General features: G+C 37.9%; 1 protein-coding gene across 4 annotated transcripts in view; it reads left to right on the forward strand.

Annotated features, from left to right (window-relative positions):
- Window positions 1-27,627, forward strand: part of YAF2 (YY1 associated factor 2) — a 96,851-nt gene that overhangs the window by 17,462 nt on the left and 51,762 nt on the right. The window contains exons 1-2 of one of the 4 annotated variants that reach the window (XM_011999046.1): window positions 47-169; window positions 25,147-25,218. In XM_011999046.1, the coding sequence (XP_011854436.1) occupies window positions 135-169; window positions 25,147-25,218 (107 nt within the window). In that variant the 5' untranslated portion in view covers window positions 47-134. Of the gene's footprint in view, window positions 170-265; window positions 354-25,146; window positions 25,219-27,627 lie in introns of those variants that run through there. The other 3 variants (XM_011999047.1, XM_011999045.1, XM_011999048.1) reach the window with 3 other exon arrangements.

Here is a 27,627-nt window from a genome sequence, read left to right on the forward strand (position 1 = left end):
CTGGTGACCCCGCGCCGCGTCGTGTCCGGGTTGTGTCCTGCAGGCCGAAGCGGCAGCCGAAGCCGTCCTCAGATGAGGGTTACTGGGACTGTAGCGTCTGCACCTTCCGGAACAGCGCCGAGGCCTTCAAGTGCATGATGTGCGATGTGCGGAAGGGCACCTCCACCCGGTGAGTCCCAGGCCTGCCCCGCGCGCCGCCGGCTGGCGGGGTGACGACCAGGGGACGCCCCTGCGGCTGCCGCCCCCTCCCATGACATTCGCGGACCCGGCGGGAGGAGGCGAGACGGAGGTGGCTGTGGCAATAGGAACTGGGTCACATTGATCGCAACCCAGGCGATGGTTTGCGGTGAGGGGTAATTGAAGAGGCTGTAAGGTTTTTTGCTGCCAAGAGAGAATAAATTATTTATGGGAGGCATTAGCTACTGCGATTTAATTCGTATCGCCGGGTGTAATGTCCCTCTCCCCACTCTGGGTATAAAAATGTTGGCTGCATTGTTGTGTTAGTGTGTAGGGATCAAGGAAAACCCATAAAATCCTCTTTAGGAGCAAAGGATGTAATTTAATTTCCTTCCTAAAAAAACTATCTGATTGCAGAATACACAATATATTAAACTTCTTTTCTATATGGACTTCTGGAAGGGTCAGATCAAGGTTTTATTTAGTGTTTTTATGCCAGTTCTCTAATATTTTATAAATAAGGAGTTGGAGATGAGCCCAGTCACAGGAACAGATTTTTACTGAAAGTACCTGCATATCTTTAGTTTGATTAAATGGCAGTCTGTTAGACAAATGAGATGAAAAGATCTCTGCCCATTTTCAGACTTTATTTATTGTAAGCTTGCAGTGTAATAACTCTGTCTTTTAAAAAACGACTTTGAATTAAGTGGATAAAGAAAATCATCCAGGAAATTCAGTCTGGCATTCTTAATCTGTCAGCACTTAGTTATCGAGCTCCTTGATTTTTATAGGAAGGTACCCTTTGAATTAAATATAATCCTGTGATTTATTACTTAATATGTAGAGAAGATATATATTTTGATGTTACAAAGTTCATTAGAGACTAAACTATAACAATAAGCATACTAATCTATCTTAGTGTTGCTTTAAAAAAGGGCATATATGATATTGACATATGCAAATATTCAGACGTTAGATTTCTAAAAAATGAGATCTTGATTTTTTTTTAAAACACTACAGAATTTTATTAAGTTTGAAATGTAGAGACAGGAATGGTTGACAGTAACTTATTTGAAAATTTTCTCAGTGAAACTCGCTGGCTTTGACATGCTTATTTTTTGTAAATGTTATATGCTTTTTGTATATTCCCACAATGGATAAAATATTTTGTACATTTTTCATATTCAAAAGGCAAACTTTCAAACATATTCTAAATTTAAGGGATTACAGCAGAACATTCCAAAAAGAAAAAAGTATATACTAAAATGATTGTGGTTACTAATTTTGGACCCATTTATTAATTCTCATTTACAGTGGATAAAATATTTTGAACATTTTTTATGCTCAGAAAGCCAACTTTTAGACATATGCTAAATTTAAGGGATTACAACAGAACATTCCAAAAAGAAAAAAAGTATTTGCTAAAATGATTGTGGTTACTATTTTTGGACCCGTGTTTTGTGATTTAAGTATTTTGAAAAGCAGAGTATCTTAATGGCTGTGTAAGGTTGGAGTTGGTTTAGAGTGTATTTGTATATCCGTGTTAGTACTTTGTGCTTTTTAAAATGCTTAGTAAGCAATATTTAGAAAATTTGTTTTTTGGAGGCAGGAACATTAAAGTGGAGACAATTATTATAATCTTGATCTCTGGTACTATATATTATTGCTTTTTGTTGTTCCCTCTCTATTTTCTTGTAGCCATTAGAAAAATACTGAAACTAGAAGAGCCTATATGTTTATTTGCAGGGACAGCAAGGAAGGGGGGAAGCTGGTGTCCTACTCCACAGCCAGTCTTGGGGTTAGAGGAACCCTGAGAAATAGAGTAGGTGGTGGCAGCTCAGAAGAGAAGAAACAGGCTGAATACCTGGCACCTGGAAGAAGAAGGAATATAGTACACAGGGGAGTTGGCCCAGGACAGAGAAGTGGGCCTAGTTTAAAAGAGGCTTGAGGCCCACCTGGGGGCCCCTGACTTTTTTTTTGTTTTTAACCGGTACATCCGAGCTCTTGTAGATCCAATTTTTAGTGGTGGAAACATTACTTGAGGAGGACTCAGAGAAGCATTGTCATTTGGATTGAAACTGAAGAGGCTCTGGGCAACTCACCAGAAATCTAAGGGACACTGTGTTCCTGAAAGTAAGTGTTCTACACTACGACCCTCTCAGCTTCTTCCTTCCTCTCTCTGAATTGTCTCTTCTCTTTTGATTTTGGCTCTAAGTTAAACCTAAGAGCTCTAATTTCTCTGTTATCTGTTATTTTCCTAGTGGTTTCTGAAATTCAGGGTAGAATCCATGTTTGTATAGAACAGTGTGGAACAGGGTATTGTTAATAGAGAAGATATTGATTGCATCACAGAATATTAATATTTTTCCTCTCTGGTAATGTTAGAAAAACAAGATTAAAGGATTGCAGAATGCTGTTGAGAAGCAAAAGTTTCAGTAGTTGGAAGGAATAATTCTCCATAATTGACATATTAATTAACAGTTAGGGTAATTTCCAGAGTTAGGTTGGCAAGTACTAAAGCTGGGACTGGATAGCTGCAGAGCAGAAGGATGCAGTTTGCTGATGTTTTGTTTGTGTGACCCATAGATGGGATTTGAATCCTTTGGGTCAGACTGACCTTTGAACTGATTCTGCCTCATTGCCAAATGTTAGGCCAAGTCTCAGCCATTCTAGACATTTGAAAAACTTTTTTCTTTTTAAACCTGCAGAGAAGATTGAATCCTTGTTCTACCTTTAAAGTATTTTTTTTTCTTTTTTCTTTTTTGAGATAAGATCTCATTCTGTTGCCCTGGGTTGCAGTGGCATCATCCAGGCTCACTGCAGCCTCAAACTCCCAGGTTCAAGGGATCCTCTCACCTCAGCCTCCCAAGTAGCTGGATTTCTTTTTTGAGATAAGATCTCATTCTGTTGCCCTGGGTTGCAGTGGCATCATCCAGGCTCACTGCAGCCTCAAACTCCCAGGTTCAAGGGATCCTCTCACCTCAGCCTCCCAAGTAGCTGGAACTACAGATGCATGCCATCACGTGTGGCTAATTTTCTTATTTTTTTTGTAGAGACGGGGATCTTTGTGTTGCCTAGGCTAGTCTCAAACTCCTGAGCTCGAGTGATCCTCCCACGTTGGCCTCCCAAAGAACTGAGATTATAGGAGTGAGCCATCATTCTGGTCCCTTTAAAGTTTTTATTGACAATATATTTTTTTTCTTTAAGGAATATTAAGTTCAGATTCTTTATATTGCAACAGAAGCCCATTTCCTTTGGGTTATATATCCATGATAGGTCATGTCTTTCTATAGAATGAAGTTACATTCATGGCATGTATTTCAAAATAAAACAATTTGTTGTAGCTTCAGTTCCTCAATTTTTAATTTTATTTTATATTTTGGGGTACATGTGCATGTTTGTTATTGGGTATATTGCAGAGTCAGGGAATTGGGCTTCTAGTGTACCCTTTATCCAAATAGTGAACATTATATCCAACAAGTAATTATCCAGTCCCTCACTCCAAAATTTTTTACATTGTGCTTTTGTGAGAGAAACAGTAGTAAATGTCAAACTGACAGGAAAATTTTTAGAAGGAAAAAAATTCCACGGTGACAAATTATTTTCAAGATGCTGCACAGTGTTTATATCTGAAGTTTCTTTTCTCTCTCTCTTTCTTTTTTTTTTGGGGGGGGGGCAGAATTTGAGACAGAATCTTGCTCTGTCGTCCAGGCTGGAGTACAGTGGTGTGACCTCGGCTCACTGCAACCTCTGCCTCCCAGGTTCAAGCAATTTGCATGCCTCAGCCTCTGTAGTAGCTGGGATTACAGGTGCCTGCTACCACGCCAGGCTAATTTTTGTATTTGTAGTAGAGATGGGGTTTCACTATGCTGGTCAGGCTGGTCTCAAACTCCTGACCTCAGGTGATCTGTCTGCCTTGTCCTCCCGAAGTGCTGGGATTACAGGAGTGAGACACCATGCCCAGCCTGTCTGAAGTTTCTTATAAGGCAAGAAATGTCCCAAATATAAATGCAAGAAACTTTAGGAAATTAAGGATCATTCTTGACTGGGCCTAGTGGCCCACATGTGTAAGCCCAGCACTTTGGGAGGCTGAGACAGGAGGATTTCTTGAGGCCAGGAGTTTGAGACCAACCTGGGCAATACAGTGAGATCTTGTCTCTACTTCAAATAAAAAAAATTATCTGGGTGTGGTGGTGCACGCCTGTGGTCCCAGCTACTCAGGGGGCTGAAGTGGGAGGATCCCTTGAGCCCCAGAGTTTGAGGTTGCAGTGAACTGTGGTCATACCACTGCATTCCAGCCTGGGCAACAGAGTGAGACCCTGTCTCAAGAACAAAAAACATTCTGAATCATCAGAGAAAATGAAATATTAAATATTAAGGATAGTCTGTATGAGGGTGATAATCAGTGTGTGATGATGAAATTAAGACTGGTGTCTTACTGCTACTTCACCTAGGAGTGGACAGTTACTTTGCTTAATTCAGGTAGCAGATATTTAGAAATGAAAATGATAGAATTATTGGTTTGGGTTTTAAACTGTGGTCTAAATGGTTCATACCAGGCTTTCAAATGTAACAGGTAATGTTACTTTTTCTTAGAGGATATTGTAACAGTCCTTTAGGTTTCGCATAGGTGTTATTTTAGAGAGCTATGAAAAAGATTTCACATAGTAGAAGGAGTAGAAAAAAAATACGTGAAAGAAAAGATTTCATATAATAACTAGGTGTTATTCTAGTATGAGTTTGGTAACCTGGGTTCATACCTCATTTCATATCAACCATTTCAATATTCAGCATTCTGCAAATGTTTATTGAGCATCTTATTTAAGGGCTGAGTTGGATACTAGACATACAGTGGTGAGCAGAATGGATTTTTTTGTTTGTTTAAAATTTTACGGTTTTGCAAATCAGAACCACTTTAACTGTACCAAGCTCCATATGTGAGGTTCAGTGTTAGTAGATCTTTCCTTTAAGTGTAGGCTGAAGAGGTGGAACTTTTTCATTAAAAATATATATTGTTTATAACTGGACACAGTATTATGGTTAGGTAAAAAGAATGAGTTATCTCAGCTTCTGTTAAAAGCAAACTATAAAATTCACATTCTGAAAGAAGCTTAAACCAACTATCATCTGGTAGAAATCTTTTCAGCATTGTTTTCTTGTCATACTTGCTTTCTGTCTTCAAATTTGAGGTTTGGCACTGATTCTCCTAGACCTTTTGTGTAGGAATGCGAGAAAAAAATTGAGGACCATCTACATAAGTCCTTTTTAAAGAAATGCAGGGCTCCTGAGCCCCCTCCTGTCTATCTGAGGAGCCTTTCTAGCAACCATTTAGTTGTTCAGAGACTCCTTATTCTAGGAGGTTTCTTACTTGTTTGTTTTTTGTCCACTGTCTTAGAGGACTCACACTAGTTAATTGTATGTGGGTAAATTTTACAAGTGATTAGTGTTTGTATAGTCCGGATATCAGAGTGGTTTTCAAAGTATAGTCTGAGGGACACTGAGAGTCCCTGATATCTTTTTAGTTGAACCTTTCTATGAGGTTCACACTGTTTTTATAATAATATGAAGATGTTATTTGCTTTTTTCACTGTGATGGTGCAGAGGCAATGGTGGGTAAAACTGCCAGCACTTTAGCATGAATCAAAGCAGCGGTACCAAATTGCTATCTTCATTGTAATTTTCACCACCATGTACATGAATGCAGTAAGAATAATGCCAGTTTGAATTAAGAATATCCTTGAAGCAGTAAAATTTACTAATTTTATTACATCTCATATTTTAAAAAATATTTTGTCTGACAAAAGGGGAACTACACATAAAGCACTTACACTGTATACCAAAGTATAGCGGTTAAGAGAAAGCACGTGTGTAGTTTATCTTGCAAGCAGAACTAGTGTTTTTGTCATACAACATCATTTTTACTTGAAAGACTACCTGAAATACCATAGTTATTCAGACTTGGATATTTAGCATATATTTTCTTGAAAGTGAATATATTCAAGAAATATATCACTTCAAGGAAAACATTTGATAGTATATGTTGCCAGTGATAATCACTCAAGTGAAAATTAGAATTTTTGAAAATTTGTAGCAACAATGAGCTTTAGAGTTTCTGTGTATAAAGACTTTTATGAGAAGATTAGTGGTGATATCAATGAATGTAGTTTTTGACATTTTACCATGAAATGTGTCAGCATTTGGAAAATATGCATAACTCAGCAAACAAATGGTTCCTAGTTACCAATGTTTGATTTTATAAAACTGTAATGGGTAATCCATTCAAAGTACAAAATACCAACAGATGTTAAGGGAACACTGTAAACTTCATTGATGTGGTTTCAGATTTCACATTGCACTAACCTTTGAGAAACAACTGTGTTTTTATGTAGTATCAAAGAATAACATCTATAATTATCTGAAAATGCTATTAAGCTACTTATCTCTTTTCAACTATATATCTGTGAGAGTGCAGATTTTCTTAATATTTTTGGACTAAAACAGTGTATTGCAACAAATCGAATGCTGAGACAGATGTGACAATCCAGATGTCTTCTACTAAGCCAGATGTTAGAGGTTAGCAAAAATATACAGTGCCACTCTTCATACAAAATACCTTTGTTTTGGAAAATAATAAGTTTTTAAAATAAAAATATGTCGTTTAATATGTGATGTGTTTATTTTTTAAATGAACTTGTATATTTAGATTTTTATCAGTTTTTATTTGTAATATAGTAAATATCGATATATGACCCATATTAAGAAAAACAAAAAACAAAAAAACCTCTTAAATTTTAAAAGTGTAAATGATCCTAAGACCAAAAAGTTTGTGAACTGCTGGTCTAGAGTTTATTGGCTTGGGTTTCTACATGTAATGGATTTACTTTAGTAAGTGTTCTTTTTATTTCCTTTACAGTGTGAGGCCTGACAACTAGTATCCTAGTTGTTTAACTCAGTGGCCAATCTCACTCATCTTTTGATTTCTCCTCCAAAGTATTTGATGTTATTGGCCCTTTTTAAATTGAAACTCTCCTTCCTCGATGTCTCTAACACTCCTTTTTGGTAGATTTCTATGTATATCTCCGAAACCCATTTCTGCCTCCCCAAACCTGGTATCTGTATATTCTTTACTTTGTATGTGGCATAAACTCCTTTCTGGAACCTCAGCTAGAAACCATCATTGTCTCAACTTTGATTCTAATTTGTGGTCATCCTTCTTGTCCTTTCTCTGGATTTTTCTCTTAAATATATCCTTTTTCCAGTTTATGTAGTTACAGTTCAGAAGCCCATATCACTTCTCTCATGAACTATTGGACAAATTGGTCTCTCCTTTGGAATGCTACTAACATTATCTTCATTGTCTTCTTTGAAACCTATCTGATTATGTTGGTCCCTGTATATTAAAAAACAATTGAGTCCTATTAGTGGCTGCTGAATAAAAGCTGAGATCCTGAGTATAGTGTTCAAGGCTATAATAATAATCTATCCCTAAACTACCTTCCTAGCTTTATTTCCTACCGCTTATCCCAATCCTGTGTTGTGTCAGCACTGAATTATTTTTATCATATGGTACTTTTCTTTTTCTTTTTCTTTTTTTTTTGGAGACAGAGTCTCGCTCTGTTGCCAGGCTGGAATGCAGTGGCACAATCTTGGCTCACTGCAATCTCTGCCTCCCAGAGATTCAAGCGATTCTCCTGCCTCAGCCTCCTGAGTAGCTGGGATTACAGGCATACGCCACCATACCCAGCTAATTTTTGTATTTTTAGTAGAGACAGGGTTTCACCATGTTGGCCAGGATGGTCACCATCTCCTGACCTCATGATCCGCCTGCCTCAGCCTCCCAAAGTGTTGTGATTACAGGCGTGAGCCACCATATGATACTTTTCAAAGAGGCCCTCTAGGATTACTGTCCCTCCACCCCTTGGTATCATACCGATTCTATGTAGTAGAGTCAGTCACGCACTCCATAATGACATTTTGGTCAGTGGGGGACCACGCATATAGTCCTATAAAATTATAATACCATATTTTTACTCTACTTTTTCTATGTTTAGATACAAATACTTACCGTGGTGTTACAATTACCTGCAGCATTCTGTATAGTAACATCCTGTGCAGGTTTGTAACCTCAGAGCAATAGGCTCTACCATATAGCCTAGGTATGCAGTAGGCTGTACCATCTGGGTTTGTATAAGTACATTCTGTGATGTTCCCACGATGAAATCACCTAACGATGCATTTTTCAGAACATATCCCTGTCATTAAATGATGCATGGCTGTATGTGTATGTAATTATTCCTGGCGAATCACTATATTGTAGTACAATTGTCTAGACACTTACCTGCCTTACAGGGCAGAGACTGTCTTACTCACTTTGGTATTCCTAGAAGCTAATAAAATACCTGAAGTATTGTAGATATTTAAATGTTTTCAATTAATGTTTATGCAAATTTGACTATTACTGTTTGACACCTGACATTGCTTTTCCAATAATTTTGAACATTATGTTTGTAAAAATATTATCAAACTTTTTTGTCTCTAAGTTGTAGGTATAAATCGTTTTAGCATTATTTATTTATTTATTTTCTGAGACAGGGTTTCAGACTCCACCCTATTGCCCAGGGTGGAGTGCAGTGGTGTGGATATAGCTTACTGCAGTCTCAACCTCCCTGGTTCAAGTGGTCCCCCCACCTTAGCCTCCCAAGTAGCTGGGAGTATAGGAGTGTGCCACTATGTCTGGTTAATTTTTAAATTTTTGGTAAAGAGGGGGTATCTCCCTATGTTGCCCAGTCTGGTTTCGAACTCCTGGGCCAAAGCAATACACTCACCTTGGTCTCCAAAATGTTCGGATTACAAGCATGAGCCACTGCACCCAACTGTTTTAGCATTATTTCAAGGATGATATTGTACATGAACACCGTAGCATTTTTAAGGAACAACTTTGGCAAGTTGTATATTATTGTTATGATCTCATTTGTGGCCACTTATTAGGTCTTATTTTTCAGATTGTTGAAATTTATATAATATAGCTAAAAATGAAGTATTTCTTGACTAAAACCAATGAAGTCGTGAAAGTGTACAGCGTATTAAGAAATATATTGTATATTCCATTGCTACAAGGAGAATAAAATATCTAGGAATACAACTTACAAGGGATGTGAAGGATCTCTTCAAGAAGAACTACACACCACTGCTCAAGGAAATTAAGAGAGGACACAAACAAGTGGAAAAACATTCCATGCTCGTAGATAGGAAGAATCAATATTGTGAAAACGGCCATACTTCCCAAAGTAATTTATAGATTCAGTGCTATCCCCATCCAGCTACCATTGACTTTCTTCACAGAATTTAAAAAACTAATTTAAATTTCATATGGAACCAAAAAAGATCCTGTTTACCCAAGACAATCCTATGGAAAAACAAAACAAAACAAAACAAAAAACAAAGCTGGAGCCATCATGCTACCTGACTTCAAACTATACTACAAGGCTACAGTAACCAAAACAGCATGGTACTGATACCAAAACAGAGATTCAGACCAATGGAACAGAACAGAGGCCTCAGAAATAACACCACGCATCTACAACCATCTGATCTTTGACAAACCTGACAAAAACAAACACTGGGGAAAGGATTCCCTATTTAATAAATGGTATCGGGTAAACTGGCTAGCCATATACAGAAAACTGAAACTGAATCCCTTCCTTACACCTTAGACAAAATTAACTCAAGATGGGTTAAAGACTTAAACATAAGACCTAAAACCATAAAAACCCTAGAAGAAAACTAGGCAATACCATTCAGGACATAGACATGGACAAAGACTTTATGACTAAAACACCAAAAACAATGGCAAAAAAAGCCAAAATTGACAGATGAGATCTTATTGAACTAAACAGCTTCTGTACAGCAAAATAAACTATCATCAGAGTGAACAGGCAACCTATAGAATTGGAGAAAATTTTTTGCCATCTGTCCATCTGATATCCAGAATATACAAAGAAGTTAAATTTACGAGAAAAAAACAACCCCATCAAAAACTGGGCAAAGGATATAAACAGACACTTCTCAAAAGAAGACATTTATGTGGCCGACAAACATGAAAAACTCATCACTAGTCATTAGAGAAATGCACATCAAACTACAATAAGATACTATCTCATGCCAGTTAGAATGGCGATCATTAAAAAGTCTGGAAACAACAGATGCTGGAGAGGATGTGGAGAAAAAGGAACGCTTTTACGCTGTTGGTGGGAGTGTAAATTAGTTCAACCATTGTGGAAGACAGTGTGGTGATTCCTCAGGGATCTAGAACCAGAAATACCATTTGACCCAGCAGTCTCATTACTGGGTATATACCTAAAGGATTATAAATCATTCTACTATAAAGACACATGCACATGTATGTTTATTGCAGCACTATTCACAAGAGCAAAGACTTGGAACCAACCCAAATGTCCATCAATGATAGACTGGATAAAGAAAATATGGCATGTATATACCATGGAATACTATGCAGCCATAAAAAGGATGAGTTCATGTCCTTTGCAAGGACGTAGATGAAACTGGAACCATCATTCTCAGCAAACTAACACAGGATCAGAAAACCAAACACCACATATTCTCACTCATAAGTGGGAGTTGAACAATGAGAACACATGGACACAGGGAGGGGAACATCACACACTGGGGCCTGTCCTGGGGTGGGAGACTAGAGGAGGGATAGCATTAGGAGAATTACCTAATGTAAATGAAAGGTTGATGAGTGCAGCAAACCACTGTAGCACGTGTATACCTGTGTAACAGACCTGCAGGTTCTGTGCATGTATCCCAGAACTAAAGTATGATAAAATAAATATATTGTATTCTTCACCTAAATTGTTAGTTTTCTGTTGAATGATTTTTAAAGTTAAGGTAGTTAAGGTAGACATCAAGGGCCTATCAGAAACTAAAATATATTATAAATGCATGCTTACTGGGAAACATGCAATGAATTATGCTAGGACTACAGAATTGTGGATGAAACCCAATTCTAGCCTTTAAGGGTTTGAATTCTAGCACAGAAGATAGGTAATATTTGCTAGTGAGTAAATGCAAGGAGTTGAGAATGGATTTTCCAACATAGTTTTAGTTTTTGGAGAAGTCTGTGCTTATATGAAATCAGGTATTGTTGTGGCTATTATTTATTTTACTTTAACATCTGGGATACATGTGCAGAAAGTGCAGGTTTGTTACATAGGTATACATGTGCTGTGGTAGTTTGCTGCACCTATCAACCCATCATTTAGGTTTTAAGCCTTGCATGCATTAGGTATTTGTCCTGATGCTCTGCCTCCCCTTGCCCCCCACTCCCTAACAGGCCCCAGCATGTGACGTTCCCCTCCCTGTGTCCATGTGTTCTCATTGTTCAACTCCCACTTATGCGTAAGAACATTTGGTGTTTGGTTTTCTGTTTCTGTGTTAATTTGCTGAGAATGATGGTTTCCAGTTTCATCCATGTCCCTGTAAAGGACATGAACTCACCTTTTTTATGGCCGCATGTGGCATTATTAATAAAGCACTTTTGGTGGGGTGAGGTGGCTCACACCTGTAATCCCAGCACTTTCACAGGCTGGGGCAGGAGGATTGCTTGAGCCTGGGAGTTCAAGACTAGCCTGGGCAACATAGCGAGACCCCATCTGTACAAATAAATAAATATAAATAAAGCACTTTTGGTAAAATGTGCTTTAACATCATGGCCAATTTCCAGTTTGATTACTGTCTCCCCTAAGAAATTTCAGCCAAATTATGTTCTTTGAAACAGCTGGCACTTCATTGCTGGGTAAAGCCTTTTCTTTATCTATTCATTTGTGTGTGTGTGTGTGTGTGTGTGTGTGTGTGTGTATGTATTTTTTTTTAAAAGAAACTGCTGTTTTTAAGATGATAGTTATATAATTGACGTAAAATTTCAGTAGACTGAAACTTCCTACATAGTATGCTGGCTCTATATGTAACTTTGAAGGAAGGAGGAATAAGCAAAGAAACCTTTCACTCAACTGTGATAGTTTTATGAACCTCCGTCAAACAACTCGGGTTTCAATCTAGGCTTTAATATTAATTATGTGACTGGATTTCTACCTTCCTCACCAGTTGCATAGGGTTGTTTGATGAGCAAATTAAAGTGTTTATAGGAAAATATTCTGAGCACAGTAAAGCACTGCACAAGTGACAGATAATGAAAGACACAGCTTTTACTGAGTTTCCAACACCAGAAACTACCAATGGTAACAACAACAACAAAAAAATTGGCAGCAATAAATTACAAGCCACCATTTATTCTTTAACAGTAATGGCCACTATTTACTGAGCACTTACTGTGTGTCAGCCACTGTGATAATGGCTTTACCATTTAATCTTCTCAACAATGAGAATTAAAACCATTTAATCTTCTCAACAATGCTTTTGAAAGAAAAGAAAAAAAACCCCTGAATATCATGCTGGCAAGCATTGCCAATATAACCAATAAAATAGATAACTTATGAAACATATACTAAACTTAAAAATGTAACCCTAGTATAAAATTATTTTATTTACAATATAGATGATTCCTGGGATGATTTTTCAAGTATTGAATATATATAAATTTAACGATCCTGTCCTTTTATGTAAGCGCACTTGTGAAGTGCTTTACTGTATTGAGAGTGCTTTCCTCTGTATCCTTCTATTTGCTCATCAAACCATCCCCTGTATGGCTGGTGAGGAAGATGGTCCGCTAGTCAACGAATTAATGTTAGAGCCTAGATTGAAACCTGGGTTGTGTGATTACTGGTTGATCTTTTCGCTCCTTTGTCTTTAATAAAGAGGTTTGTAAAACTGTACTAGTTGAATGAAAGGTTTTTTTGCTTATTTCTCTTTCCTTCAAGGTTAGATATAGGGCCAACATACTTGGTAGAAAGATTATCATTCTGTTGAATATCAAGCTTTCATTCAAGGATTTGGTGAAACCTTAGTCTTTTTTTCTTTAAGGTATGTTTTCCTTAAATCTTTATAGCTTGGAATAATTACTTGTTTAACAAATATTTGTTGAACACCTACAGTTTTTTGTTTATTGGCTTTCATGGTTGTTAAAACGGTACCTTTTGTTACATGAGCTGTGATTTATAATCATGTTTTAAAAGATTCTGTATGTACTTCATTCATTACTGAGAAGTTTAGAGCTATAAGGAACCTTTCAAGTGTTTCTGGAGTGTTTAGTCACATCCTGAGCCAGACAAGTTTTTATTACTTGAAACCTTAATGATAGACGGATAAGGGCATCTTCAGAGGGAAGATCTTGAGAGATTTGGAGTAGAGAGGCTTGTATTAAACTTTTGAAATGAACTGAGACTGCTATTGTTTTCAAAACCTTCTTGTCGGGATTTTCAGCTAAGTTTGGAGGATTCTTAATTGTGGAACTTGGGGAACTAACATAATATTTAGCAATCTGCTGGTTGAGGTCTTTTCTATTTGTTGGAACTCACGGCTCTAGCCTCGTATCCTCTTGATAGATAAGAAAACAGGCCAGAAGTATTGTGACTTGGGTCAATAGTTGATCAGTGTGAGATTTAGAAATCTGAATTTCCAGTCCCTTAAAAAAAATTTTTTTTAAGAGACAGAGTCTTGCTCTGTCACCCAGGCCAGAGGGCAGTGGTATGATCATAGCTTACTGTAACTTCAAACTCCTGGGCTCAAACCTCAGCCTCCCAAGTAGCTAGGACTACAGGCGTGCTCCATCACACCCAGGTAATTTAAAAATTTTTTGTAGAGATGAGGTGTTGCTATGTTGCCCATCCTGCTCTCAAACTTTGCCTCAAGCACCCCTCCTGCCTCAGCCTCCCAAAGTATTGAGATTACGGGTGTGAGCCACCATGCCCAGCCTCCAGTCCCTTTTTATAACCTTGCTGTGGTAGCATTTAATTAAATTTGCTAGCAAGTAACTTCTTAAGGATTTCTTCTTCTTATTTTCCCTATACCTAAATCTGGTGGTATACCTCTTGACAGTTTCTAACATTAGACCTACTACTTATAAATAATATAAGAACTTAAAAACAAGAACTAAATGTCAAAAATCTAGGCTAATCGTATGGTGAAGAAAGAGGAAAGTGACTATCTTTTTTCCTATATTTACTAATATTTTTGAAGTACAAGTGTTAACAAACTTAATTTTTATGTCTTTTATAACAACTTTTATTTTGCTGTATATCCTCACTTCTTTGATACCATAGTGTTTCTCAGGAGAAATACCAGTAAGTATATTTCTCTCTTTTATTTGTGATACAAATATTAAGAATCACTGATAGTAATATAATCACTTTGATTATATGTGAATGTGTGAATGACTGGGTGTGTGTGTATGATGTAAAGTTTGTATAGCTCCCTGACAATTTTTAGACATATGAATTAAACCATTTCATCTTTACATGTTTTATAGTCTGATCAGGGTTCCTTTGCACAACATTACACTTTACTTTTATAGAATATACTAGGGACAGTTAACCCAGAATGACAGCAAGTAGGTGATTTTTATGCCAGGGAGGTAGTTGCTCAACAGGTAAAGCTCTTGGTGCATTCGTGGAATAGGCAAAGTGATTTTGGGCTTCTTTCTTCTTTGTTTCATCCATTTTTGCTATTTATCTTTTGTCCACCTAGAGCCCAAAGTCTCTGCACTAATATTTATTTCTAGCCTACCTTCTAAAATGTTATGATTGCTTCATTTTTATTTACTTCACCAACAGTTCTTCCTTTACTAGAATATCTTTTATGTTTTATGTAAGTCTGAATAAAGTAATTTTTCTAAATGCTAATGTAAAGCATTCTATTTGCTCATCAAACCGTCCCCTGTATGGCTGGTGAGGAAGATGGTCCGCTAGTCAATGAATTAATGTTAGAGCCTAGATTGAAACCTGGGTTGTGTGATTACTGGTTGATCTTTTCACTCCTTTGTCTTTAATAAAGAGGTTTATAAAACTGTACTAGTTGAATGAAAGGTGTTTTTGCTTATTTCTCTTTCCTTCAAGGTTAGATATAGGGCCAACATACTTGGTAGAAAGATTATCATTCTGTGTGTGATGGGGGGTGTGGGGGGATGGAGTTTTATTTTTTCCTTAAGATAATAATTCTTTTTCTCGTGATTATTGAAGTATTATATATACATTAAAGATTTAAGGAAGTATAAGGAGGAAGATGGTAATGATTATCTTCATATTATCATTCCAGTCAGAAGTTAGCTACTTCTAAAATGTTGTGTTTCCACTCTGTAGTTTTGCGTAGATATTAACATTTAAAAGTGAAACTTGAGGTATCTCTCATTGGAAGAATGGGAAAAAAGTAGACTTTTTACCATTTTAGGGCCCTCTCATGACCATTCTCACCTCATGTTGGTCCTCTAAGTCTCTGAGAAGTCCTCCAGTCTCTGAGAAGGCTCCAGTTTGTTTTGTCTTATTTAATTGAGCAGTTCTGAGTCTTATTTTTACCAGGGAACTTTGTTTTTCAATTTTAATATAGATCATGTGGAGATGTGCTGTTATGTAGGAGTTTGCTATCAAAGTGTGGTCCACAGACCAGTGGCGTTAGCATCACCTGGGAGCTTGTTAGAAATGTACAATCTCAAGCCTCACTGAGGACTTACTGCATCAGAACCTGCACTTTCATAGGATCTTTAGGTTATTTATATGCACATTGAAGTTTGAGAAACACTGCTCTTTTTTTTCCAGATAAGGTAGGTGGACAGGGGTCTGAGGTATTCATCCCACTTCGAGCTGCTTTTTCCAAAGAGCTTTTCTCTCACGTTTTTGTGTGTGCATGTGTGTGTGCAGGCAGGGTTGTATGTATAGGCATGTGCCTGGGCATGCATATGTGTACAGGAATGTGGGTATGTGGGCATCTCTCTGTGTCTATATCCCTGGTCCCCCTAGTCTGTTCAGCAGATACTTCTCTGAATGAGCTTAATGAACTCTCATGTCCAAAAATGCTTTCTCTGTTATACCTCCTATCTCTTACCGCTGCTCCCAGTATCCATACACAGCTGTACATTCCTTCAACCATACAGCTCATCGAAGGATATCTTTGGGAAGCCTCCTGTGAAAGAGAAAGCTTCAGGAAATAAGAGGGTAAAGAGGAGAGAGGTTTGCCTGTTAGAATCAAGTAACAAGCGGCCGGGCGCGGTGGCTCAAGCCTGTAATCCCAGCACTTTGGGAGGCCGAGACGGGCGGATCACGAGGTCAGGAGTTCGAGACCATCCTGGCTAACACGGTGAAACCCCGTCTCTACTAAAAAATACATAAAAAAACTAGCCGGGCGAGGTGGTGGGCACCTGTAGTCCCAGCTACTCGGGAGGCTGAGGCAGGAGAATGGCGTAAAAACCCGGGAGGCGGAGCTTGCAATGAGCTGAGATCTGGCCACTGCACTCCAGCCTGGGCGACACAGCGAGACTCTGTCTCAAAAAAAAAAAAAAAAAAAAAAAAAAGAATCAAGTAACAAGCTTTTTGGGGTAGAAGAGACCTGACTTTCCCTCAGGAGGGCCCAGTGGTTTCAAATTGTGTTGACTGGATCCCTGTGGTTTCGTGGAATTGGCTCAGTGGGAGCAAGCAAGTGGGGCTCTGTGGTTGCCCACTTCACTTCATCCAGATCATTTATACTATTACATATTTTATTAGGATTTCTCTTAATTTTTATTTTATGTGTTTTGCAAAACATTTTTTTGTGGAAAATCACTGCCCTGTTTTACCACTCAAATTCTGTTCATCTCAGGCTAAGTTAATTGTGACTGGACTACCTACCCTCACATTTCAAAAAGAAGAGCTATTAGTGAGTTTTGTAGGGTGGCAGGAGAGATTTGAAGCTTTCTTTCTTAAAAGCCCTTTCTCTTTCCCTCCTTCCCTATATCTTTCCTTTTCTCCCCCCACTCATCTTCTTAGACACATTTGTTCTGTTTAAGGACCAAAATTAGTAAGGCTCAGAGCTGCATAATCGACTGATTAAATTAGTAATGAGCACTATAACTTACAGATGAAACATTTGTTAAATTCATAGTGCTATCAAATAATACATTTTGATAACATTTAATAAGATTATTTTGGGAGACAACCATAATCCCAAAAGATACGGTCCTGAATGCCATAATCTCAAATGTTGAAATCCTGAAAAATCAACATCCTTAAAGTCTAAAATCCCCCAAATCACAATCCTAAAAGGTCAAAATCCCAAAAATGTATTCTGGAAAAAATAATACATTTTTTAAAAGACACATAGATTTTAAAAAGGGGATTTATTTGAGAAACAGATAAAAACAGAAAAATTCATAGGCCATTTTACGCAGTAAAATAGGCAATAACATTTTTGCAAGCATAGATACTCAGGTATACTAACAGTCATGCAGATACAACAGTTAAAAGCAGACAAACCATATTCGTAAGTCAAAAAGGGAAATGTATAAATGCATATCACTGTGGTTGGTAATTGTGTGCACCCAGCTTTATAACTGCAGTAATCTGAAATACCGTGAAATACCTAAGCCTTGATGAGATCGATAATCATCTGTGTGTGTGTGTGTGTGTGTGTGTGTGTGTGTGTGTGTTTCCTAGTGGCCTGATGTAGACTGTCACATAAAAATTTGGACCTTACCAGTAAATTTTAACGTCTGGAAAGTACTCTGGTAGTGTAATAGGAGTAAGCAGTATATATAGACTTAAGAATTAAGCAGGTAAAAGCAGAATTTTTTACTGTTTTCCATAGTTAAAGAATACATCTGTTTTCAGGGTTGGGATTGTCTGAGCATGGTCGTGGTCTGTTTTAGGCCACTGTGCCCTTTTATATATTATGCTGTTTCTTCGGCCCTCCACTTCCCCATCCTCCACAATTTCATGGTCTTTATGATCATTCAGGCTTCATCTCTGAAGGCTAAGCATTCCCTTGTCTCTAGGTCAGAATGAATGTCCTCTCAATTACTCTTAAAGCATTCTATGCTGAAAGTGATGATGTGTTTACACAGTGTATTGAAAATATTTTGTATTCGTTTCTTTCCTTCCTGAGGGCCATACCATTGGTCCATTATCACATTTCAGTTTAAATCCCCTCCTTGACATTCATATTCATGTGGTTTTTTGGTCGTAATTAAATATAAGTGATGAAATGAATTTAGCACGTTTTTTAGTTAATAGTAAGGATAATTGTAATAATATTTTAAAAATTCTCAATGCCTATCACAATGCCTTGTGTAGGTACTGATAATACTTAAATGAACTGCGAAAGGCCCTTTGCTATATATCTGATTCTGTTGCTGCTTTAAACTACTTTCCACTTCTTGTTTTTTTAAGGAATATTTATGTAATTTCATAATTTTGTGAGTTAGTTGGAATATGTTTAATTATACCCATTTTACTGGATAGAAGAACTTACGTCAGTCTGAGCTACCTGCATGTTCAATTATCAGCAGTTTTAAAAATGTTTTCTTTTACCGTCAATATAATGCATGATGGAAACCACAGCCGATAGATTTTATTCTCTCTTGTGTCATCCTTGCTTACTTGCTGAATCTTAACTAGAGGCAGAGAAACCATTTAGTGGCAGCCATTTTAATAGTCTAGGCACGAGGCACTAATGTCCTGAACAAGGGGAATGCCAGATAGGAGAGAGAAATGAATGTATAGATGTGTTTAGGAGAGATCTGTAGGACTTGATGGTTGATTGGGTATGGTTGTGGGAGGGAGGAAGTTGGATTGTAGTGAAGGGGAGGTATCAAGGATGAATCTCAGGATTCTGGCTTAAGCAGTTGAGTGAGTGGTGTGTGTTCTCACTGAGATAGCAAATAGGAAGACAGATTTAGGAGAAGGTAATAGTTTACCTATAGATTGGTTGAATTTGGGGTACCTGGGGAAAATCTGAGAGGGAAGATCTGTGAAGCAGTTTGGATATGTTCGGTAAGGCTTAGGAAGGAGGAAAGGGCTGTAAATACATATTTGATAGTCATTAGTACACATGATTTGAGTTGAAGCTGTAGGAGCGGGTAAGACAGATGAGGGAGGGAATAGATTGCATACCATGAGAAAAGAGACCTAGGAGAGACTTTTGAGGAACATCTTTATTTTTTTACAGTGGTAGGAGAAGAGCATCCCACAAAGAAGAAGAAAGAAATGGAGAAGGAAAAGAAAATTAATAGGGAGTAAGAAACCTGGGAGAGTGTAACAATACAGAAACAGAAGGAAGAGGATATTTTCAAAAAGACGGGGGTGTGTTTAGCTACGTCCAATGGCTTTTACTTTCATCAGACAGAATCTTAATTTTTCTCTCAAGTTCCATGTAATATTTGTTTTAGTAAGTCTGGCATTTAGATTTGTATTTTTAAGTTGTAGCAAGATAATAATTCTGCATAGTGCTTGTCCTCAGCTTTTCATGTTACAATAATTCTGATTTATATTTATAGGCTAAATAAAGGAGGTTAATGTTGGTAGATAGGAAGATGAGTAAAATTATGTTAGTAACTAACTTTGTTTCCTGAGGATATAATTATCTAGTAATATCTTATCTTAAGTCTATGCCTCTAACGATCACTTTAGATTATAGCTGCAAAATGTGATAGAATTAACAACAACAAAAATCCCAAAACATTGGGTCCTTCTTGGTGTCAAGAATTTAAGTGGTAAGTAAATGTACAGTAACTTTATTTATTTTTTGAGAGGGAATCTCGCTCTGTAGCCTAGGCTGCTGGAGTGCGGTGGCGCGATCTTGGCTCACTGCAACCTCTGCCTCCTGGTTTCAAGTGATTCTCTTGCTTCAGCCTCCGAAGTAGTTAGGACTACAGGCGCCACCATGCCTGGCTAATTTTTTTTAGGTGTTTTTAGTAGAGACAGGGTTTTTCACCATGTTGGCCAGGCTGTCTTGAACTCCTGACCTCAGGTGATCCGCCCGCCTCAGCCTCCCAAAGTGCTAGGATTACCGGTATGAGCCACTGCGCCCGGGCACTGTATGGTAGCTTTGAAAACTCCTGGGAGATTGCATACTTAATTGTGAGGGAATATGTGTAGTTTCAAGAAACCCTTATTTTCTGTTTTTAGGAGGAATGAATCATAGCACTCTTTAATGATTGGTTAACCAAGCAAATCATAGAACTTCTTTTAAAACTTCATTTGTTCTATAAAGTAACAGCTATCTGTGAAGTACACTGGATTTTTTTTTCTTTTTTTATTTCAATTTTTTATAGATATGAGGTCTCACTATGTTGCCTAGGCTGGTCTCGAACTCCTGGGCTCTTGCAATCCTCCCACCTCAGCCTCCCAAAATGCTGGAATTACAGGTGTTAGCCATTGCACCCAGCCTACAGTGGATTTCATATGATTTACAATGCCTAAAGATTCAGGTTTTAGGAGTGCTGAATAGCAAAGTTATTTAGAACATAGGCAAAATAAGAAAGGAATACTCTTTCTTATTCTAGAGTCTATAGAGTCTAGAAAGACTCTAGAACTAAAAATCAGTGAGTGGCTTTTGAATTTCACAAATATTTTAATTAACCATTAAACATTAAAATGCTATTTTGAGGCAGCTGTTGGGCTAGGTAATGGAGTTAAAAAGGAGAACAAGACACATCCTTACCCTCATGAAGTTTGTTTATTTATTAATTTAATTTATTTATTTAAGATGGAGGAGTCATGCTCTGTTGCCCAGGCTGCAGTGCATTGGTGCCATCTCAGCTCACTGCAACCTCTGCCTCCCAGGTTCAAACGATTCTCCTGCCTCAGCTTCCTGAGGAGCTGGGACTGCAGGCGCCAGCCACCACACCTGGTTGATTTTTGTATTTTTAGTAGGGAAGGGGTTTTACCATGTTGGCCAGGCTGGTCTCGAACTCTCGACCTCAAGTGATCCACCCGCCTCAGCCTCCCAAAGTGCTGGAATTACAGGCGTGAGCCACTGTGCCCGGCCAGCCCTCATGGAATTTAAGTTGCAAACAAAAAATACAAAAAGAAAAAATCATTACAAACTGTGGCAATGACAGGAATTACTTGAAATAGGTGAAGAGGAGAGGCTTCTGTGAGTGGGTGGCATTTAATCAGCAGATGGATAAGAGGAGGCTGGGCATGGCGGCTCACACCTGTAATCCCAGCACTTTGGGAGGCTGAGGCCATTGGATCACTTGAGCTCAGGAGTTCGAGACCAGCCTGGGCAACGTGGCAAAACCCTGTCTCTACAAAAAGTACAAAAATTAGCCGGGCATGGTAGCATGCGCCTGGTTTCCCAGCTACTTGGAAGGCTGAGTTAAGAGAATGGCTTGAGCCCAATAAGGGGAGGTTGCAGTGAGCTGAGATTGTGCCACTGCACTCCAGCCTGGGCAAAAGCCAAACCCTATCTCAAAAAAAGGGATAAGAGGAGGTATTTGTGAAAGAGTTATGGTTAACAGCAAGTTGGAAGCCCTTTGGTTAGTTTGTTTTACCTTGAGCAAAGACTAGTGCATAGTGAGGCAGAGGGTGAGTGGCATCAGATGAAGGTGAACAACTGAGTAAAATGCCAGATCACAATTTAGTCGTAAATGATGTGACATTGAGATTTTATTGGAAGTGTAACGAGAAGCCATTTAATGAATTTAAGTGTAGAAATGCTGTGTGGCTTCTGTAAGGAGAATGGACTGGCAGCCTGCAGTAATGTATAAATAGAAAGACTAATTGGGCTATTCTTCTAGTTAGGTGAAAGATAATGGGGCATTAATATTTTGAGATTAGATAAAAGAAAATGAGTTTCTTCCTTACTGTTACTAATACTTTTATGTTTCCATAAAAAGGTCATTACTATACACACAATGAAGACTTTTTAAGGTATGGCATTTCAGTACTTATGGTTTTATATGTACTTTTAAAATAATAATGAAATTAACTATATTAAAGCAGAACGATTTGCATGAATATGTTGAAATGTAAAAGAGGAATTTCTATTTAAAAAAGTTATTTATTCAATGGAAATAAAAAAGGATGACTTTCCCTAAGGAAGGAAAATGAGACATTTGGAGCCACTCAAGTTGGCTTGACACAATTGAAATTTGTGATGTTAGAAAAATTTGTTATTGTTTTATAAAATCAATTTTATACAGAAATTATTCACTTTAGAGATGGCTATTAAGAATTGACTTGAAAAGTAATGTAAGGCTTCAAAATCTGGTCAGATTACTTTAAATAATATAATAGAATTTTGTTCTTTTTCCCACCTTTTCTCTCAGAAGCCTGCAGTCATCTTAGGGCTCAACTGAGGAAAGATCCATTTGCAAGTTCACTCATGTGGTTGTCAGCAGACCTTAGAACACCTGCTTCCACATTAACTCACAGGTCTGTTGTCAGGCCTCAGGCATCTGGCTGTTGGCCAGAGACATCAGTTTATTGCTCTGTGGGCTTGTCTTTTCTATAGGCTCAGAACGTGACAGCTTGTTCACCCCAAAGCAAGATGTCTGGACAGTGAGAGAAAGGCCCGCCTTGGACTCCCAGAGTGCTGGGATTACAGGCGTGAGCCACAGTGCCAAGCCTCTTAATGACATCTTTTATATTAGCTTATACCATTAGGATAAAATATTTGCATTATTGCTCCTTGATCTGTTTTATCACTATAAACATATAAGACCTTTGTGCTATGTACTTACTCCAGTGACTAGGAGTCTAGTAAACTAGTAAAGTTACTTAGATGACCCTTTTCTGATATTTATTCCAATTAGAAATGGAGGTCTGTGTAGTACCCCTGTTTGAATGGGTCATTTAAAAGTGAATGAATTTATTACTGTTATACTTAATTCAAATTTATAGAAAAATGCTTACATTTACCCAAGGCAATTTGTATCTTAAATTTAAGTAAGAATCTAGCACAGATCTTGACAATCTTGACAGGTGTGTTGTCAACCCTAACAAATACAAATATGACCTTATAACAGGATTGAAATATAAGATTTTCATTAGAATTACATTTTGAATTTGATTTTGTAGAATGATTTTACAGACCATTTTATCCCTTTTTTTTTGTTTTTGTTTTTGTTTTTGTTTTCTTTCATTTATTCAGTGGTCAGTTAGTTACCAGACTATTCTTAAAGGAAAAGCTATACACTTTCTTTGTTTCCATAGAATGAAGAATCATGAAATCGTAAGTTTCTTGAAGGAAGGAGGTGATTATTTAGAAGCATAATGGTAAAGGGTATTAAAATATATCTGTATCTAGTACCTGCTAGTGTAGTTACTAGTGTTAGAAGTCATCACTGCTGTGGCACATTAAAATGAATATGATGAATATATATTGATTAATATGTATTCAGTTAAAGGTAATATAATATCTTCATGTGAGCTTGAAGAAATTTCTTTTGGAGGGATTTTTTTCTTTTGACTAGAAATAGTTTTTATATCAATGTCGGCCATTTTTAGGCAATTATTTTAAAAGTTTATTTAAAAATTTGCTATATTTCTTTTGTACAAGTATTTAAAATTAACATTATTAATATCAATGACTGGCATACGTTTATGTGTTTGTGGTTGGTGTGTTAATAGGTGACACATGGTTAAAGACTTTTTTTTTTTGAGATGAAATCTTACTGTGTTTCCCAAGCACGATCTTGGCTCATTGCAACCTCCGCCTCCTGGGTTCAAGCTATTCTCCTGCCTCAGCCTCCTGAGTAGCTGGGATTTTAGGCACCTGCCACTACGCCCGGCTAATTTTTGTATTTTTAGTAGAGATGGGGTTTCACCATGTTAGTCAGGCTAGTCTCGAACTCCTAACCTCAGGTGATCCGCCCGCCTTGGCCTCCCAAAGTGCTGGGATCACAGGCGCGAGCCACCGTGTCTGGCTGACTTTTTTTTTTTTTCTTTTTTCTTTTTTTTTTTTTTTGGAGACAGAGTCTCCCTTTGTTGCCCAGGCTGAAGTGCAATGACATGACTTGGCTCGTTGCAACCTCCATGTCCTGAGTTCAAGCAATTCTTCTGCCTCAGCCTTCCGAGTAGCTGGGATTACAGGCGCATGCCACCACGCCTGGCTGCTTTTTGTATTTCTAGTAGAGATGGGGTTTTACCATGTTGGTCAGGCTGGTCTCGAACTCCCAACCTCAGGTGATCCATCCACCTTGGCCTCCAAAAGTGCTGGGATTACAGGCATGAGCCACGGCGCCCGGACGACTTTCTTTTTTCTTTTCTTTTTTTTTGAGACAGAGTCTCGCTCTGTCATCCAGGCTAAAGTGAAGTGGCACGATCTCCGCTCACTGCAACCTCTGCTTCCCAGGTTCAAGCAGTTCTCGTGCCTCAGCCTCCCGAGTAGCTGGGATTACAGTCGTGCACCACCCTGTCCATCTAATTTTAGTATTTTCAGTACAGATGAGGTTTTGCCATATTGGCCAGGTTGGTCTCGAACTCCAGATCTCAGGTGATCTTCTTGCCTCAGCCTCCCAAAGTGTTGGGATTACAGGCATGAGCCACCACGCCTGGCCTGGTTAAGACTTGAGTGATAAAATGGGAATTGTATCGATGCATTTTATCTGAATTCTAACATACTGTTAGTCCACCGTGGTGGCTTCCATACCAAAAATCTAGTGAATGTTAATGACAATGGCTAATTAAGAAATGATAGATTTTGACCAACTATTCTTGTACTAATATAAAATATAATGATATTGTTTTAGCAAAATGAAATAGCCTGGTGGCTGATATTTTTGTATATTAAAATATAGCAGCCATTATAGTAGATGTTTTAAAATGAAACCATTCTAATGATTTTCTTTTCCTTATGTTTCTGATAATGTCAGAAGTTTCCCCTGACATATTTAGCAAATTGTTTCCATATTTACTTTGATATATGCATATATAGTTATCTAGTGAATTTACGCTTTCCCCTGTAGTTCTACGTTTAATTATAATATCAAATAAAATGAAATAATCTTCTTATTCTGATAGAGAAGAAAAAGCTGGATCACTTACCAGTAACTGGAGTTCTCCTATTGGGTAATCTCCACAGATCCACATTGTTTGAAGTTATTGTGAGTGCCTCGAAGACCAAGGAACCGTTGAAATTTCCAATTTCAGGAAGGTAAGCAAGTGCACTGAAGCATGTCTCTAGCATCTCCCAAATCCCCTCCCCCAAACTTTCTTACATATACGTCTGTACTGCATGCCCCCTCAGTTCCAGTGGATGCCCATCAGGAAGATTCTCATGCTGGACAGAAGGGCAAGAGAGGTGGATCTGTGAGGGAAAAGACCCAATAGGATAACTCAAGTTACTGGTAAGTAATCTAGTTTTCACAAACTTGAGATTTTTTTTTCCCCCAAATTTTGTCCCTTGAGAAGGAATTTAATTGAAAAGAAAGGAAGTTATTTGGGATAGCTTCTTTTTGTATGTTTGATGTGGATTATGAAAAGTATTGTATGGACAGTAAATACTGAGCTATTAATGGGTGTATGAGTAAAAAGTATGACATTAATTTTAAAGTATCTTATTTACATAATAGCTGCTTCTAAAAGATTATACATTTACTCGGCCGGGGTTGGTGACTCACGCTTATAATCCCAGTACTTTCGGAGGCCAAGGTGGGTGGATCACCTGAGGTCGGGAGTTCAAGAACAGCCTGACTAACATGGAGAAACTCTGTCTCTACAAAAAATAGAAAATTAGCCGGGCATGGTGGTGCATGCCTGTAATCCCAGCTGCTTGGGAGGCTGAGGCAGGAGAATTGCTTGAACCTGGGAGGCGGAGGTTGTGGTGGGCTGAGCTTGTGCCATTGCACTCCGGCCTGGACAACAAGAGTAAAACTCCGTCTCAAAAAAATTTACACATTTACTGCCTTTTGGTAAATGGTGTAGTTGTTCTAAAGCAATATAGGGAAGCTAAACGTTGAATTCTTTTATACATTTCTTTATGATATTGCTTTTTTGAAGTAAATATTTATACGGTAAAATTTATGGAGATGTCATATTTGGTGAATTTCTTTTGGCACAGTAGTACTAACCAGCAAGGATAGTTTAATTGACTAGCACTTTTTTTTTTCTTTCGAGACAAATCTGGCTCTGTCGCCCAGGCTAGAGTGCAGTGGTGTGATCTTGGCCTACTGCAACTTCTACCTCCTGGGCATAAGCCAGCCTCCTACTTCAGCCTCCTAAGTAGCTGGGACTACAGTTGCACACCACCATGCTCAACTAATTTTTTTATTTTTTATAGAGATGGGGTGTTGCCATGTTGCCCAGGCTGGTCTGGAACTCATGAGCTCAAATGATCTGCCCACCTTGGCCTCCCAAAGTGTTGGGATTACAGGTGTGAGCCACCACTCCTGGCCTGACTAGCACTATTTTTTTTTTTTTTTTGACTAGCACTTCTTAATGACAGTTTTCAATATATCTTGAACTTCATTGAAAAATATATTTGAAAAATAATATAGGATATGTTGCAGTTATATCTACCACTTCCTTATTTGTAATGAAAAGACTTGATGTGAAGTGTAGCAGAATTGGTTCAGTTTGAGCTCTCTGATTTCCTCAGGTACCAAATAACTTACTGAATTGATATTTGTAAATGTTACTATATAATTAGTTTCTTGCTTCTCATTTTTCTCCCACTCATTTTGCATTATTACTAGGTTACTGTTTCTAAAAAGGCATTTTAAATATAAAGAGCTTGTAGTGGTGTCCTGCTTATAGCTGTTTTACAAAACTTTCATCCGTTTTCTGGATACTTGAGGCCTGCTACTATACCAATTCCATCCTCTTTATCCAGCCTTAATTTCTTCAGGTTGAAACTTTTGTTTGTTCTTACCTGGATAGTTATATTTACACTTGGTTTGTGGTTTCTGACTTTCTTCAGGTAAACTTCTCTCGGTTCTGATTTCTGTACTTTAAAGTTGAGGCAAGTCTTACCCCTTTTATCAGTCCTTTTATGCTAGTATCTTTGTTATCTCCAATTCTTCAGTAGAAAAGTGGGATATCTGTAAGATTGTATTAATTCATGGAATTTACTTAATACAGTGCCTTAGCAGCACCCAGTTAATACCCTTATTGGCTAGTATTTGGCTGTAGATTGATCTTAAATGTTTTTGTGGTTATGGTTAGCTGAATGATACAGTTTAGCCATTAAATATTAGCTTTAGGTTGTATTGCCATTTTTTAATTTAAATTTAAATTTAATTTAATTTTTATTTTTTATTTTTTGAGACAGTCTCACTCTGTCGCCCAGGCTAGAGTGCAGTGGCGTGATCTCTGCTCACAATTGCTCCCAGGTTCAAGCAGTTCCCTTGCCTCAGCCTCCCAAGTAGCTGGGATTACAAGCATCTGCCCCCACACCTGCCTAACTTTTTTGTATTTTTAGTAGAGACAGGATTTCACCATGTTGGCCAGGTTTTGAACTTCTGACCTCAAGTGATCTGCCCGCCTTGGCCTCCCAAAGTGCTAGGATTACAGGCATGAGCCACAACGCCTGGCCATATTGCTATTTTAAAAAAATATACAGCAC

This window comes from Mandrillus leucophaeus, unplaced genomic scaffold (assembly GCF_000951045.1).
Source record: "Mandrillus leucophaeus isolate KB7577 unplaced genomic scaffold, Mleu.le_1.0 Scaffold580, whole genome shotgun sequence".
Classification (NCBI taxonomy): Eukaryota; Metazoa; Chordata; class Mammalia; order Primates; family Cercopithecidae; genus Mandrillus; species Mandrillus leucophaeus.